At 44.5% G+C, this 16889-nt stretch overlaps 1 protein-coding gene across 1 annotated transcript in view; it reads right to left on the bottom strand.

Annotated features, from left to right (window-relative positions):
* Positions 1 to 3073: 3073 nt before the first annotated feature.
* Positions 3074 to 16889, bottom strand: part of mmp16b (matrix metallopeptidase 16b (membrane-inserted)) — a gene marked incomplete at both ends in the record, with an annotated part of 25290 nt that continues 11474 nt past the window's right edge. The window contains 6 exons of the mRNA XM_080778114.1: positions 3074 to 3480; positions 5026 to 5141; positions 6562 to 6712; positions 9208 to 9346; positions 12664 to 12881; positions 14056 to 14217. Coding sequence (XP_080634240.1) covers positions 3074 to 3480; positions 5026 to 5141; positions 6562 to 6712; positions 9208 to 9346; positions 12664 to 12881; positions 14056 to 14217 — 1193 coding nt within the window. The remainder of the gene's footprint in view (positions 3481 to 5025; positions 5142 to 6561; positions 6713 to 9207; positions 9347 to 12663; positions 12882 to 14055; positions 14218 to 16889) is intronic.

Raw genomic sequence — 16889 nt, 5'->3', positions numbered from 1 at the left:
CACTGAGCCCATCCCACTTAAACTCAGCTATAGCCCACATCTGATATCGGGTGCGGCGGCTTTAAGTACCGGACCACGGTGGTGATGGTGATTGGCTACATTGATTGCAGCCAATTTGTCTGCAAGTATATTATTAGTCTGTTTTTTTTGACGCAGCCTGTTTTTGTCAGGTGAAACCTGAACTAGTGAAAGCTCGTGAAATGTAGACGACCTTGCACCTACATCACCACCTAGTCATACTGAATGCCTAGTCCTGATTGGCTGCCACACACGCTGCCTACGCCAATGGGAGTGTAGTATGATTGCCTGCCTCCCTAAGCTATGCCACACGCGCCGCGTAATTCCGCACCACAGCGAGCAAGCTTTACCACCAGCAGCCTCGAAGCGACAACAGCTGCTAATGTGAGCTGGACAGCAGGAAAGACACAACAAAACAGTCATTGAACCACGCACAGAACGTCGGAAACGAACGCAAACACAAACATACACGTTAGTGACGTTACTAAAATAATAATCATACTAATATGAGGGGGGGGGGAACACAACGGACACAAGAACACAACGGACACAGCGCTTCTTTCACCTGACAAATATCACTATGTGATAATTTCTTGTTACTGTACTTCAAGACACAAAAGACAAAAAATATAATATAACATGATAATAATATAATCCCATCCATAGTATTTAACATTTTCATTTAATAAAATGTAAACTCTTTTGTGAACTCTTAAGAATGACGTTGTGTTGATGGGGAAAATACAACGGGGTTAAAAGTACTTGGCAGCAGGAAATAGTACTGAACAAAAATATTAGCATTTTAAAACCCACTTTTATTTGACAGTTTCTTGCCCTCGGTACAATGCAATGCGACAAGATTTGAAGTGTTGAGCACAGAGGAATAAATACAGCAATAAATACAGTACTGACCTGCCTTACTGGCCATCTTAATTCAGACACACTATGCAAACCAGATCCTCACCGCAAACACGCAAATCATAGGACGACAGGACACGGAGCTATAGGCCTCCCCCTTAAATCAAACAAGGGTCATGAACTGATATGCACAGCACTTGAATGTTGTTCGAAGAAAAAGCGAAAGACATTTCTTTCGAAATGTACACAATATCTGTCATCATTTTTGTCACAGTCTTATCCTCTTCGCCTGAGAGCGGAGAGAGGCAGCGCAGAGAGCGTCTGAAAGCTGCAGGCAGAACCTTTCACAAAGTTTATAAAAAGATGACAGCTTTAGTCCACCAAGCCGCTCTGCAACGTCGATCAGTCACTGCAATGAGAGCTGGTCATGACGGTAAAAGGCTGAATAATAGTACAAGAGTCTGTAAATGATCCATGTTCAATGTTCAGCAATGAAAGGATATGACACCTCGATCCACATTTTCCTTTGTGCAAGTGCTAATCCTTTACTAATAAAACTCATGTCACTATAAGTAAAAACAAAAAAAAACAACATATCTAATCAAGCCTCGACACGGAACCAAACACAAGTTCCTTGTCATTTTGAAATAATCCTAATGTTCTTTAGTGTTAAATGCCTGCGAGAGTTTAGTTCTTTAGATAGATATCCTGTACAGTAGATGTTGGACTATGAAGCCATTTCAAGTAAGAGGAAATTGTAATATCAGAAGCACAAATAAAAAAACAAAAACAAAATAATAAATAAATAATGAACATTCACGGATAGGGGCATCTGACTGAATCGCCTGACAAATTCTGAGAGAAATGCTAAAACCACACATAAACACACTGTAATATTAATGGAAACAACCAGAATATAGGCAATTGCAAGACCATGTATATTTGTTTTAGGACCTATACAGTACCTTATATTGCATTCACAAATTAATATCTCCACCCTGCATGTCTTCATATTATCACAGGGAGTCTGCCCCTTTTCTTTTACAACACCTACAGTACTTGTTCCTCACACACTATGTAAAAAGATGATTCATAAACCAAGTAGCAGTCGCTAAAAAGAAGCACAGCAAAAATGTCTTATGAAATATGCAAACGCGTTTTGAACCCCTTCAACATTTCTACTCGGTGTGCATATTCACGCATGCACAAACACACACGCGCACACGCACACAATGACAGTAAGGGAGGGAGAGAGAGAGAGACCGAGAGAGAGAGAGAGACGGGTGACTAAAACTAATCTGTGATTAAGGCAGTCTCAAATATTGCAGAGAGGTTTTGGCTCCCAATTCTGGAGACAGACTGCCACAACAGTCTTCAGTTCCCAGCTCTTATTATTCACTGCCGCTTCCTACAGATGACAGAGCAGACGGGAAGATATGAATAGAGATGGCTAACACAAATGATGCCACATTAATGTTAGACCCATGATTTATGAACAAAGATAACCCGCAGAAACAACTTTGAGCAGTAAATCCTCTTTGGAAGAAAAAGAAAAGTCCTATTTGGTTTGTGTGTGTGTCAGTCTTCCATACAATGAATAATCTTTTAAATTAAAGAGAAAAAAAAAAGCACAACTTGAGGGCAAGTTAATTAAGAACGGAAAGCAAAATAGTAGCCTATACGTGTCTATAGTGTCAACTGAAGTTATCGCCAAAAAGGGGGGGCTTTTCAAAAGAGAGGCGTGCAGAGACGGGGGGGGGGGGGGGGGGACGGGGAGACGATGCCGAGGTCCCACTCGAGCTCAACTCTCGTCTCACTTAATTGAGTTCATTCCGACACACAAAGGAAAGTCGTCAACGCAGACACATACAGTATTAGTAGAGATGTCAGAGCTCTGCGGCGGCTCCTCCTCCAGTGTCTTTTCCACAGGGCTCTCTCTCTTGAAGGGTTTTTGTATGACTTGCATGTCGTGGTGGTGGTGGTGGGGGGGGGCCTTGAAACACAGAGTTTTAACACCTGCCGCCAGCATATGGCAGCCCTAAAGGTACAGCGCCCCCCCCCCCTCTGTGTTGCTTCCCACTGTTATAGCTGCACTCAGTGGGGGGGTGGGGGCGGGGCTTTGAACAATACCTACACCGCTAAACGGAACTTATATCCCCCCCCCCCCCCACCCCCCTTTTTTCTCTTTTCTTCTTTTCTAGACCCACTCCTGCATGGAACGCTTGCAGTACAGTATGTGGCGCTGCGTGCTCTTCCTCCTGAACTGGAAGACGGTGTAGAGCAGCACCATCATGCAGAGCGCCAGGACGCAGGGGATGGCGATGGCCACCGCCTTCTCCGTGCCGCCGGCGCCGCTGTCCAGCTTGATGACGATGTCCACGTTGCCGTTGCCGCCGCCGCCGCCGCCCGCGCCGTTGTCGTTGTAGTGGAGGCGCTCCTCCACCTCCGTGGGGCTCCAGTCCCAGTCGGGGTCGGAGTCGTCGGCGGGCAGGCCGTCGCAGCCCATGAAGTCCCTCAGGATGGAGCGGGGGTAGCCGGGCTCCACCCGCAGCAGCTGGTTGTTGAACTTCCAGTACTCCTTGCCCTTGTAGAAGTAGGTGTAGCCTTGGATGTGTGTGTGGGGGTGTGGGGGGGGGGCACAGCAGAGGGGGTGCATAAGTTTGTTAGACATACTGTAGTAGGCTATACGGTGCAGCGTTGCTACTTGCCTATCGGGCTGGTTAACGTACGTGCCATTGGAATGGGGAACCCCGGGTTCACCTCCTGGCCGAGGCTACAATACTAATACTAAAGTTGCGTTCAGACCTGAATATATATATATATATATATATTCGTCAGGTCACGGGAGCTGTCCCGTTCGCGCAACTATCGTCTTTGCATTGACTTTGTATGTCATCGCGCCGCTCTAACCAATCCAAGTCTGAACGCAGCTTAACAGTCCGACAGGCGATTGGTCTGACACTCACGACATGCGCGGCGGGAACTATACACCCGTGGCCGTGGTTAAAACTAACCCGTGGCTTCCTGTGAGGTTATGTTTAACCCATTCTGACCGGGAACCCATTTTGGTATTAGCATCATGTTATGCTTTAGCTATTGAAAAATAGCAGATCTATAAGCTCATAGCGCGCCACCGAGTGGCGCGCTATGAGCTTGTAGGTCTGCTATTTTTGAAAAATCGAAGAGCGACTGACATTTTTAGAATCTGATCTCAGGTCAGAATGGGTTAATCAGACCAGTGTGTTGTCCAGTGGAAACCTCGTATGAATCTGATCTCAGGTCAGAATGAGTTAAGGTTGGGTTTTGGGTATAGGGTGTCGGACTCATGGCTGTGGGAATGTTAGCACGTCGGACCAAACACTTCATGCACCCACCACAGCAGAGTCACTCACACAAGCTTCATGGTTGACCGGCAAAGATTTCGCAATTAGCCGCGCCAGTGACTAGTTTATGGCGCGGCGGCAGTGTAATAGAATGAGACGTTTGTTCTCGGATCCCAGAACTTGATCAATAGGCCCTTTTCACAGCAGGCATGATTCTCGATGGGTATAAGGCTATAAGCAAGCACTAACCACAGCTGAAGGCAATAACATTAATTGCGGGTGTCTTTCATGTACTGTTTGCCAGTATATGGACAGCTCTTGTACATTTTAAACGTACTATTATTGTTGGCACACAGGAACACCCCGAATGAAACACGCCCACAATTGACATTGTTACACTGTAGTCTGTAACGTTACTGTTTATTATGAGCATGTACAGTACGTAGGCAGACCTGCGTATCTACATTTTAGGTTAACCACAAAACCCAATGATACTTAGTTGCCTGGAGTCCCTGCATGGTCACTATAGGCTCCCTCCTCTGTTTGCTCTACACACAAAATCTACAAGCTACCATCTACAAGCTCACAAGTTCGCATCACAAGTCAAAAACACAATGTGTTCTAGGCCTGTAGATCTACTATTTTTGTCAAGATGTTTGCCACTGTCCACTGTGTGGTTAAATATAAGCTTGAACTGTGCTGCTAAATGAGCATATACAGCGCCTTGTGCAGTGCCAAGTGCCACAGCAGTGCTGTGTGACTGTGGCGGGGAATGTAGGGCAGATAAGCACAGCTTAAAGCAGTTGCAGATAAATAGGACATATACCATTGGCCTTGTCCACAAAGGCTCCCTGTGGAGAGTCAGGGATACCCTTCCATACGGTGATGGGTTTTGGATATCCAGGGTCCATTGTCCTCATGTCCTCGTTGTACCTCCAATATCTACAGTAGGATAGAAATTCAATGGGCAATGTGAATGTACACACACACACACACACACACACACACACACACACACACACACACACACACACACACACACACACACACAATTGTTCATGATTGCGGTATCAGTCACAGAGATTAAATCATGTTTGTTTTTTTAACCCATTTTGGGTCGGGAACGCCTTTTGGTGTTAGCATTATGTCATGCTTTAGCTATTGAAAAATAGCAGATCTACAAGCTCGCTACGAGCTTGCAGGTCTGCTATTTTTGAAAAATCGAAGAACGACTGACATAGAAACATGGCTTTTTCAGAAAACTGTCAGGATGTAGAAGACATTTTTTAGAATCTGATCTCAGGTCAGAATTGGTTAAGATGCAGGATAGGATGATGATTCTGTGCAACAGGAGGCCGAGGGACGACGATGACAGCGTCATGACAACACGGCTCATGTGCTCTCACCATGAGATCCATAGCCAGATACGATATGATTTATCACAACAGATGAACGGACATCTGAGTCACGTTGATCCGCTCTCCCAACTCCCTCGCAGTGAACGCGCACATCAACAACAGATCCTCCGATGCGGGGGGGGGGGACGGGGACGTACGTTGCTTCAGTAATGAACACATTATGTGTATTCATGAAACAAATGACATAATGAAAGAATACGCCATGATCATAAGAGTCAAATCAAGGAATTTACCAGCTAAAACAAGAGAGGAAAAAAAGGTTACAATAGCCTGCATTCCAACTGGCATGAGCAGGGCATGTAAATACTGACGGAAGAACTTGAACTATTAACTTTAATGGAATCGGGCAGTAGCCTTTTGACAGGATCAATGGCTTTGGGGGGACACGGTGATATACAATCTGAGCAGCACTTTGCCACTCCGAGCAGATTGCTGTCTGTCTGTCTGTCTGTCTGTCTGTCTGTCTGTCTGTCTGTCTGTCTGTCTGTCTGTCTGTGTGTCTCTCTCTCTCTCCGTTGGAGCACGGAATGGGCCCAGTATGGACATTTTCCACATACTCACTGTTTCAGCGTGAGTATGCCAGTATGGCCATATCGGCCGCATTCCAACGTCCTGATAAACGGTTGATTCCCTCTATTTTAACCCATTCTGACCTGAGATCAGATTCATACGAGGTTTCCACTGGACACACACTGGTCTGATGAACCCATTCTGACCTGAGATCAGATTCTAAAAATGTCAGTCGTTCTTCGAATTTTTCAAAAATAGCAGACCTACAAGCTCGTATCGCGCCACTCGGTGGCGCGATATGAGCTTGTAGATCTGCTATTTTTCAATAGGTAAAGCATAACATGATGCTAACACCAAAATGGGTGCCCGTTCAGAATGGGTTAATACAGTGATAACGGGTAGAATCCACTGCCGGAAAAAAAATAAAAACAAACCTGTCTCCTTTGAAGAAGTAAGTCTTGGCCACGTCTTCCCACCAGACGGCCGTTTCGATGCTCTGTGTGGGCATGCCACTCCCGAACAAGGAGATGTCCTGAGGGTAGGTGGGCTGCAGAGTGGTGTCCTTGAACACCCAGAAGTGCTTCCCTGTGAAAGAAAAGGGGGGAAAAAATGCACCCGTCGTCAAGTCACATCAGTAGCATGTAGTAGCGGGGGGGGGGGGGAACAGAATAAAGTCAAAAAATGAACCCTAAAACTAATATCCACCGGTACACATTACAACAAGCATGCAAGCACTGCTGGCTCAGAATGTATTCAAGTGCTCTTGGGGAAAACATCTTGCAGTTCTGCTGATATTCTCTTTTTTCCATATATATATATATAGATTCAGCAACAAAAGTTCGGAAACTTTGGTCCATTATTTATCCACTTTAATAATATCGGTATTGTATTTTATATCATTTTAATCGTTGATTAGTCACCTTTACAAAATGTTTGGCAAAATGGCAAGTGGTTGGTATTCAACCCTTGCTTTAGGGTTGCTTAGTGCATCGGATGCTTGCACTCTCCCACAGTAATAAGGATTAAAAAAAAAACACAGATTGGCCATTTTTACACTTTCATTTTACGCAAAAGCAGCTGTATACAGCTTGGCATTTGTATGGGGCAGTACAGTATCTCTCTCACAGAACTTGAAGTTGTCATCATTGAAGGCCGCCTCTCAATGCAGTGAGATATCGGGATGAGATTCTGCAGCCAGTGGCGATCCCATACCGTCAGAATCTGGGACATATAACGCCATCCTCCGCAGGATGACAACGCTCGAGTCGCCCCCCACAAGAGCCCATGCTAGATCATCACAGAGTATAGCTTAGCTTACCTCCAGAAATGTGGGAGTGGAGAGGATGGAATGGCCAGACCTCAACCCATTTGAACACTTGACACTGACCAACAGAACCATGTTGGATGACTTGCAACAGAACCTGGTCGAGGAATGGGATGCCATCTCACAGCAAAAAGTGGCTAGGTCTGGTGAGCGGTCTGGTGACCAGCATGGTGCCAAGCTGTTGCTGCTCTTATGGATCTTCCACCTGCTACCGAGTTCCCTAACACTGAGTGTAAAATTAATATAGTGTACAATATGTGTTGTTTTTTCCTTATTACTGTGGGAGAGTGCAATCATCCAATGCACTAAGCAACTCAAAGGAAGGGTTGAATACCAACCACTTGCCATTTTGCCCATTTTGGCGCTACCATACCATACCATACCATACCATACCATACCATACCATACCATACCACCTTTATTTATATAGCACATTTAAAAACAACTATACGTTGTACCAAAGTGCTTTACAGTACGTAAAACATTAAAAAACACAACTTCATTGAAAAGCCACAAACAACATGCACAGTGTCACATTAAACATCAAAGCATCTCATGCTGTGCTACCCACACGTTTAGCTGTGTTGCTCATTCCACGAACACCCAATCCTTACAATACCCATTGGTATTATTAAAGTGGAGACATAATGGACCAAACGTAAGTTTCCGAACTTTTGTTGCTGAGTTTATATATACTGTATGCACACACACACACACACACACACACACACACACACACACACACACACACACACACACACACACACTGTATGCATATATCATCAAATACCATTTCTATGCATCTGTTGTGTTTGTGTTGCTTACTGTAAATCGCTCTGGATTAAGAGCATCTACTAAATGCCTAAATTGTAAAATTCTAAATTGTATGCATTATACTAATTTATAAAATATGCGTAGTATGCAGCATTTGACACAATACAATAAATGTCGAGGTCTGAAGGCAATTCCACAGAGACACATACATGATTTATTTCATTCAGCCTGATCATGAGTGGCTCCCGGCAGGGTGAAGACTGAAGAGGGCCACTATGGCACTTGGACTAAGTACACACACACACACACACACACACACACACACACACACACACACACACACACACACACACACACACACACACACACACACACACACACACACACACACACACACACACACACACACACACACACACACACAGACACACACACACACACACAGACACACGCAGCATACACACACACTAACACACACCGAGTTACGCCCCCCCCCCTGAGAGAATAAATAAAGCATGGGGCATTTTCTGATCCTACTGCGTGACAGATGTCATGTTAATCTGCCTGATGGGCTGTGGACGAACTGGACCCTCAACCCGCTCTGCTAGCATACAGCTAGTACACACACACACACACACACACACACAGACACACACACACACACACACACAGACACACACACACACACACACACACACACACACAGACACACACAGACACACACATGCAAACAGCTTCGCAAACAACGAAGCAACCTCACGGATACAACTGACTATGAAGGAAAATAATTGATGCTTGCATAACATAATTGATCAATAATCTAAAATGGTTAAAACATCAACAATGGATTGCATTCAGATTCCACAGGCTATATATGCCACAGTCAGTTTTCACGTTGTTTATTAGGGTACATCGAAGCTACAGTGCATCGCATTGTGACGCACGCGGTGCAGCTTGTAGATTCGCCGTTTCTGTTTCTTACCTTTAAAAAATACAAACTTCCCTTCACTGTTTTCATAGACGGCGTCTATTTTGGAAGGCAGTCCTCTCCAGAAGTAGTTGATCTGCATGGGGTAGCCGGGGACTACCGAGTTGTCGCGCACCCTCCAGAACCACTGGTCCTGTGGAAATGGACACGAAGAAATGGACACGACTTATGAAGAGGTGTAACAGTTCATCAAACCAATTGATTTAGTTAATTATAAAACTCCTCTCATTATATGATATGATATATGAACCAATGTTTGGTTAAAATTGTGAAAATAGCACATCTACAAGCTTGTAGGTCGGCTATTTTCACTATTTTAAAATGTGTCACAGAGCAGCCTCTTGGAGACTAATTTTCTCTATTTTCAGCCGCTGTTCATGTTCATATTGAATTTGAAATGTATGTCATGCTTGTGACTTTCCCCAGTAGTCCCACAGAAGGTGCACATTCTGTTGTGACTGGAATCGCTAATGTGTTTTTGTTTATCTGCACAGGAGGATGCTGTTATATGGCAGAGCGGCCTGTTGAAGCCTTAGCCGTGTAGTTGGTGTGATTGGTGCCTGAAAAGCTTATTGAGAGCTGCCTAGCTGATTGATTAGAACATGGGGAGCGTCTTGGGGTGGATTGCTATTGTACTTGTGTCTGGTTGATTAGAAAGCCAAGGGTGGAGTTGGCAGAGTATATACGCAAGGGGAACAGAACAGCAGGAGTGAAGGCTGCCATGGAGAGAGGTTGAAACTGTCAATTAATTCGTTACAATTTAAGTTGTTTGAATTTTCTTCTTGTACGCTTTTTGTTGTCCGGGCCTGGATGCAATTAAAAATCTTTAGTTCTTCTCCAAGCCTGCCTCCTGGACTTTTTTTGAATAGTCTGTGTTTTTTACTGACTTATGCTACATATTAGTCTCCACCTGGCATACTGTACTCAACACAGTTTGATCCTCAATGTTAAACTATGTTATGTTATGTTGAACTAATCATGAATTGAGGATTTTACAGTGCTGGACAGTGTACCAGGGGCAGCGCCGGCCCAAACAGCAAGCAGGAGGGAGCCAGGTCCATAGGGGCGGCGCTAAAGCACTTGAAATAATGAAAGAAACAAGAATAAATACACTTTGCACCCCTGTTCTGCTCCTCACAACAACAATGTTGCATTTGCTGCACTATTTGCAAGTGGGGGATATCGTCAACACACTTAACCAAACTGGCAACTCCCAAAAAAAAGCCCTGTTAGTCTATTGTGTATTGGTTGCTTGGGTCACATGACCAGAAACAGGTACCAGGAAGCAGGTAACAGAATTGTGTAGATACACACAATGTTATGTAACATAATGGTATGTTATGAGACCGGTCGAGAGAAGTGTGGCTTACTTAATAAATGAATGAAAAGCTTTGTGTATGACTCAATGCAGGTTGCACTAACTTATAAGTTAGGCACACAACATTGGCGATGAGGATTATTGTGGACCTTTGAAGACTGAGTTGAACGTTAAAAGGAGTTAGGTTACTCTTGGACCAAGATGGACAGTTGGCTCACTTCGTTCCGAGTTGTTTGCAGATGGAAAAAGGACTAATAATACAAAAAATGGTAAGTCAAAAATAAAATATTAAATTCTCCACGAGGATATAGTTATAGAAATCCGACTCCCTGCATTCACGTGCGTGGCTGCGTGCGTGCATGTGCGGGGGCGGCCGCTACGGATCTCGCTTGTTGCAGCGCCACCTATAGGTCTCAACCGGCCCTGACCAGGGGTCAGCTGGGGGTACGGCATTCCAGCTGTCGGATGATCGCGATCACAAAGTCACAGACCTTTACTTGTTCGCACTTTGCAAGCCCTGCCTCTTGGTACGAGCAGCAGGCCCATTCAAGTAGACTAGAAGTCTGTTTCGGTTGTAGCCAAGCTGCCCCGTGATAGGTTGTTGTACTTTTTGTGCTAAAAGCGCTCCCTTTCTCCTTTTTCCTGCCTTGATATCCTTACTCCCCCCCCCCCCCCCCCCCACCCTCTCGCTTCTTCCCTTTCTTATTTTTTCTTACGATGCACAAAAATAATTTCACCCACTATTTTACTTGACAACTGTGATGAGAAAATAAAGTTGATTCTGATGCATCTGTGACTTAATGTACACACTTTGGAAGTAGCATACACCGAAGTCTGACGTCAATATCGGTAGAGGGCGCAAATCCACGGGGTCATGTACTTTTTATTTGCATTGTAATCCCCATAGGGGGATTTTAGATCGCCTCATATACTGTAAGTACTGTGTTTGAAGAATAAACATGTCACCCCGGCCGTTTCACTCATATGGATATGAAGAATCAACTGACTGAGAGAAAACACTGTTGTTACTGCTACTGCATTAGGTACATTTTCGTTAGAAACAGACTGTATCATATATGAAACGATACAGAGACGCCTCCCTGACAATAACGCAGAGACAGCTTGTTTATTTGTGGACCACAATGCTTATATGAAACGATTTTAAGAGATGACCCCATGTTATTCTCCATAGAGAAATTACTTCCGTGAACCAGACCGAACCAGGGGATGAGCGAGTGACGTCAGGACTTCGGAATCGGTGCTCTATTAAACATGGAACCTCCATGGCATCAGGTGAGTAGTTCATTGCTCAAGTCTCATGCTGGCTCACGCTGGTAAAATCATTATCAAGAACAGCTGCCCAAAAAAACATTTAACATGTAGGCTACACAGTACAGTATTGCACACTGTGACATTACATTGAAGTTCACTTACAGTATAGTCTGCTTGTCATGCCCTTAAACAGTGCTTGTACCGTTTGGCCGCCGTGCCAATTCTTATAAACATTTTAGTTAATTAGTTGAAGTGGGCCCGCCGTGCACTGTGGTGCTGAACTCTTAACTCCCAATTGCTTTTAATTTGTGTGAGAGAAAACTACAGTAGCCGAGGCTTGAAAGACCCGCAGTTGCAGGGATGTGTTTGTTTGAAAGCGATGTAATGTCGAGCTTTGATGGGTTATTCTATCGCAGCAGAATGCATTGTGTCGTACGAGGGGGAGGGGGGGGGTTGTTGTGCGCTCTGCTCCCCCCCCCCCCAGGGTCTGGTATTGACTTGCTCCGTACAGTAACAATATCATGAACTATTTTCATTATAAATGTGAATGATTTGGATTTGCTCAATAGAGGGCACATGCGCGTGACATCATCATTAAACCCCATAAAAAAAGTTATGCAGGAATGCTTACGGAGTGGCAAAAAACTACTTTCTGGCCTTGACAACCCATGCATCCAAACAGAAAAGTCCTGTCTGATTGCATTAAACAACGTTAAACAACGTTAAACTCACTTTGCATGTTGCTTTGACACTCGATTTGCCACTCCATGTGCCATTCACTTTAAGCATGCGCATCACATCTATTGTGTATACGCAGAGGATAGCAAGTATATGTATCATTCGGCAACTGACCAACGTACCTTGAAAACAAACAGTTCTTGTCGGAGGATGGCCAGCGTGTTGAAGCCTCCATCGCAGATGTTGGGTTTGGAGTTGGGGTTGGAGGGCTTGGCCCCCTGGGGCGGGCGGTGGGGCCGCACCTGGCGGTCGTGCTTGCGGGGGTCCGACGGGGTGTGGAAGCGGGGGGGAGGGGCCGTCGGCGGGGGCCTGGTGGGCTGTGGAGCCCTGTCCGGGGGACCTGAAGGCCAAAAAGGTGGACATCAGCTCCTGTATGTATAGCTGGTATATGGTCCAGCATGACAGTGTGTCGCGGGTTCGAGTCCCGATCCCCGACCAACAAAAGCCCCAAAAAATATATATATATATTTTTTTTTTACGATGTGTTGTGTCTTCGTTCTCAGGTTAGAGCACTGATTCCCAAACAGTGGGTCGGGATCCATTTGTGGGTCGTGGACATATTTTTATGGGTCCGTTCTTTTTTTTTGGTTTCCTACATTTTAGTTATTTCAAAACTCTCTCTTTTGGGTCACGGGCTAAATCTTTTTATTTTATTTTTTATTTTATTTATTTCTTTAGAATTTGTATATATTTTTATTTGGTTTTTAACATTTGAAAAACAAAACAATTTCATTTCCCCACACCTTCCCCCCACAGCATAAATACAAATACATCATTGTCCTCTTTCTCTGTCACATCTTTGTGCACTGTATACTCTGAAAGAGAAAATAATAATAATAATAACTGCAACAACAAAAGATAACGAGTACATACAGTATATGAATATACACATTGTGTATATTCATATATATATATAAATATATGTGTATTATACACAATAGCAAAAAGAGATAAAGAAAAGAGCTTCAGAATAGAGCGTTGCAGTCTTTCATGAAGACGCCAGCCCCAGGAAATAATTCCCAATGCATTTTCCCCATTTCAAAAGGTATTTAGTTAAAGACCTTTTAAGTGTCATACGAAGCCAACTCGAGTCGTGAAAAAAAAATATGTTGGACCAAACAAATAATTACAAAGAAGAAAAACAACAACAACAAAAAGTGTTGTAACCTGCCGTTTTTTTTCTACTTTCTAATTCTTCGTTTGGCCCGAAACATTGTGTTTATTGTCATGATTTGTCACGACAAAGAGTTGGCTTTGTCCGCGGCGTAAACGTCTTTAAATAAATACTTTCTGAAAAGCCTATGAGGAAAATGAACAGGGATTTATTTTCCCGGGTCTCTCGAGGGGGGCTACGGGACTGCGACGCTCTATAGACTTCGAATAATATACTCTTATACATCCTTTTCCTTCACATCCTGCACGCCAGCTTTAGGCCTGGCGGTCACAAAGAGGACAAAGAGGGCTAAGACGTTTGCGGGAACCACTGGGTTTGATCATGCTTCTGAGAGTTATACCGTATATCTTCTGGATGCCCTGAAGGTCGTCGTGAGGTAGTTTGAAGTTCTCCGTGTCCATGTACTGGTAGAACGGAGCCATGATGGCGGTGGGGTCGTTGGAGTGCTCCAGACCCAGCGCGTGGCCCAGCTCGTGAACCGCCACCAGGAACAGGTCGTTGCCTTTAGCGAGGGGAGAGAGAGACCAGAGGAGGAGAATGTAACTCTCCATTCGTGTGTGTGTGTGTGTGTGTGCATTAAGTTGGTTATTGGACCAGCGGTTGCAAAGAGTATATATTAATAGAGACGTCACCGGATTTCTCCTCCCATCCACTTGCATTAAGTTGCTCAAAAGGTGCATGAGGTGATTTCACGTCTCCTTCCGTGTATAGGAACAGAGTGCATTCTGGGATGGATTGGGCCCAAACACATGAACGCGCTGGCCATTGGCTATCATTGCGCCATTTGCGCACGTTCACGTATGAAACGTATAGCGTTCACGTGTCATTGCCCCCAATAACATGGACGTATGCAATGATATAGTCAACGGCCCAGCGCTGGCTATAGAGCTGCAATACCAAATTCGACCACTATGTCCATTTCGTCCTCAGGGTTAATTTCCTCTCGGTGACGACTCTATTATATTTATACTCTAAGCCTTAGAGTTAGAGCCTTAGAGATTTCTGTACAACCCTTAGAGTCTAAGGGTTGTACAGAAATCTATCTATGAATGTGTCTGTGTCCCATATGGAGATCCACCATGCCATCAAAGTATGGTATTGAAGTCTTATAGGGTTGTCCCGATCCAATCACGCGATCGGGAATCAGGGGCCGTGCGTATACACGTCATTTTCAAATGAATCGGATCGGGAGCTAAAAGAAAACGGTGATCGGCACATCCTTATAGTATCAATATTAATATATCCTCGTCATAATATTAGACTGGATATTGTCTGTTATTTTAGATATTGTACTATATTGTGATATGGCATAAGTGTCCTTTATAAATGTCAGATCGGGGGAAAAAATCGGTATCGGCAGATACTCAAAATCAAATGATCGGAATCTGATTGGGAGCAGCAAAAAAAACGTGATTGGGACAATCCCTATACTTAGAATGGCCTCCAAGGGCCTGGGCCGTGGCTCAGCGGTCCAGGCACCTTGGCTGGTGATCCAGTCTGGCAGTGTGCCGCGGGTTCGACTTCGACTCCCGATCCCGACGGCCTTCACTGCATGACTTCCCCCCCCCCCCATCTCTCTCCCCATTTCCTCTCAGCCTACTGTCTGTCCCTCCATAAAAAAATATAAAATAAAGGCGAAAGCCACAAAAAAAGATTTAAAAAAAAGTCCTCCAAGTGGGTACTGCACGAAGTACTCTGACAACGGGCACTTAAGTGCATACACACGGAGGCATGGCGCGTTCCCAACGGACATCGCCCATGTCTACAGAAATCAAATGTAAATGTGACACAGTACATACAGTACAGTACAGTACAGTACAGTACACTACAAGATAATACGCAAACGCACGCATGCAAACACATGCACGCACGCACGTGCGCGCACACACACACGCACGCTGGAAACGTTTAGGGACATTGCATTGACTCGCATCCATGCAACGTTCCCTGACCTCTAAAATTACCACCACCAGAGCGCCGTGCCCCGTATTGAACACGTTATATCCCCTTCAGGAAAAGACTGATTTCTGATTCGCTCCTGGAAAGTGCTGTCGTTGACCACGACGTCACACGGCCGTTCTCGAGGAACGCTCGTCCAATCACAGCGTCACACTCGACAGAGTCGACACTGCACCGTCGCCGTCGTATATATCCCAAGTGTGACGGTGTTGACCTTGAGCCTGACCCTAACCCATTCTGACCTGAGATCAGATTCTAAAAATGTCTTCTAAAAATAGCAGATCTACAATCTTGTAGGTCTGCTATTTTTGAAAAATCGAAGAACGACTGACATAGAAACATAGGCTTTTTCAGAAAACTGTCAGGATGTATAGAAGACATTTTTAGAATGTGATCTCAGTTTCAGAATGGGTTAAACTGAGACAGTTTGAGAGAAAGAAAGGTATAACGTCGACTCGACATACATTCAGCCAGTGAATCAAAGGGCCTGTCCACCTGAAGCTAATCAGTCAGGTGCATGCAGGGTAAAAGCACGAGTCAGCGCCGCGCCGCCGCATGAGAATAATAAATATAGCATACTCACACATTCCTCATCTAATTCTGGGTATTTTTTTTGCTGTGGCATGTATACTGTATACAATACAGCTGCATGCGCACGCAAGCGCGCGCACACAGGCGCACACACACACACACACACACGTCATACTATGGTCACTCAGCATTTAGCTGATAGCATCAGCTTGATTTAAGTACAGTATCGCGTCTGTGCAGCGTATAGCAGCATGTGACTGAAGATGGCCTCAGGAGATTGTTGCCCTTTATAAAACATGATATCCATGCGTTGCTGCAAGCGCATGCGTTGCTGCATAGAACAACCGCTGCCTCTCCGCCATCGGCTAAAAGGTTACACCCCCCGTCGCCTATATAGGGCTGCGTATGTGGGCAATATGACTTCAAATCAATACCGTATATATCACCATTATTCCACACCTTTTCCCTCGATTACGATTGATAAAAGTTTCTATTTATTTATATACATAGATAGATAGATAGATAGATAGATAGATATTCTTTGTAGATTCGTTGACATAAGAAATATACAATGTAAAAAAACTAAATGATCTGATGAACCTACCTATACCTACAATAGCAAGTGGTTATTGGTTTTAAATGTCAGTTTTGATAATGTTGGGTCAATTATACCCAGCCCTATAT

This window comes from Protomyctophum bolini (assembly GCF_963924005.1).
Source record: "Protomyctophum bolini genome assembly, chromosome: 12".
Lineage (NCBI taxonomy): Eukaryota > Metazoa > Chordata > Actinopteri > Myctophiformes > Myctophidae > Protomyctophum > Protomyctophum bolini.
Note: the sequence above shows the minus strand (reverse complement) of the source record. Positions and strands in the feature narration are given on the sequence as shown.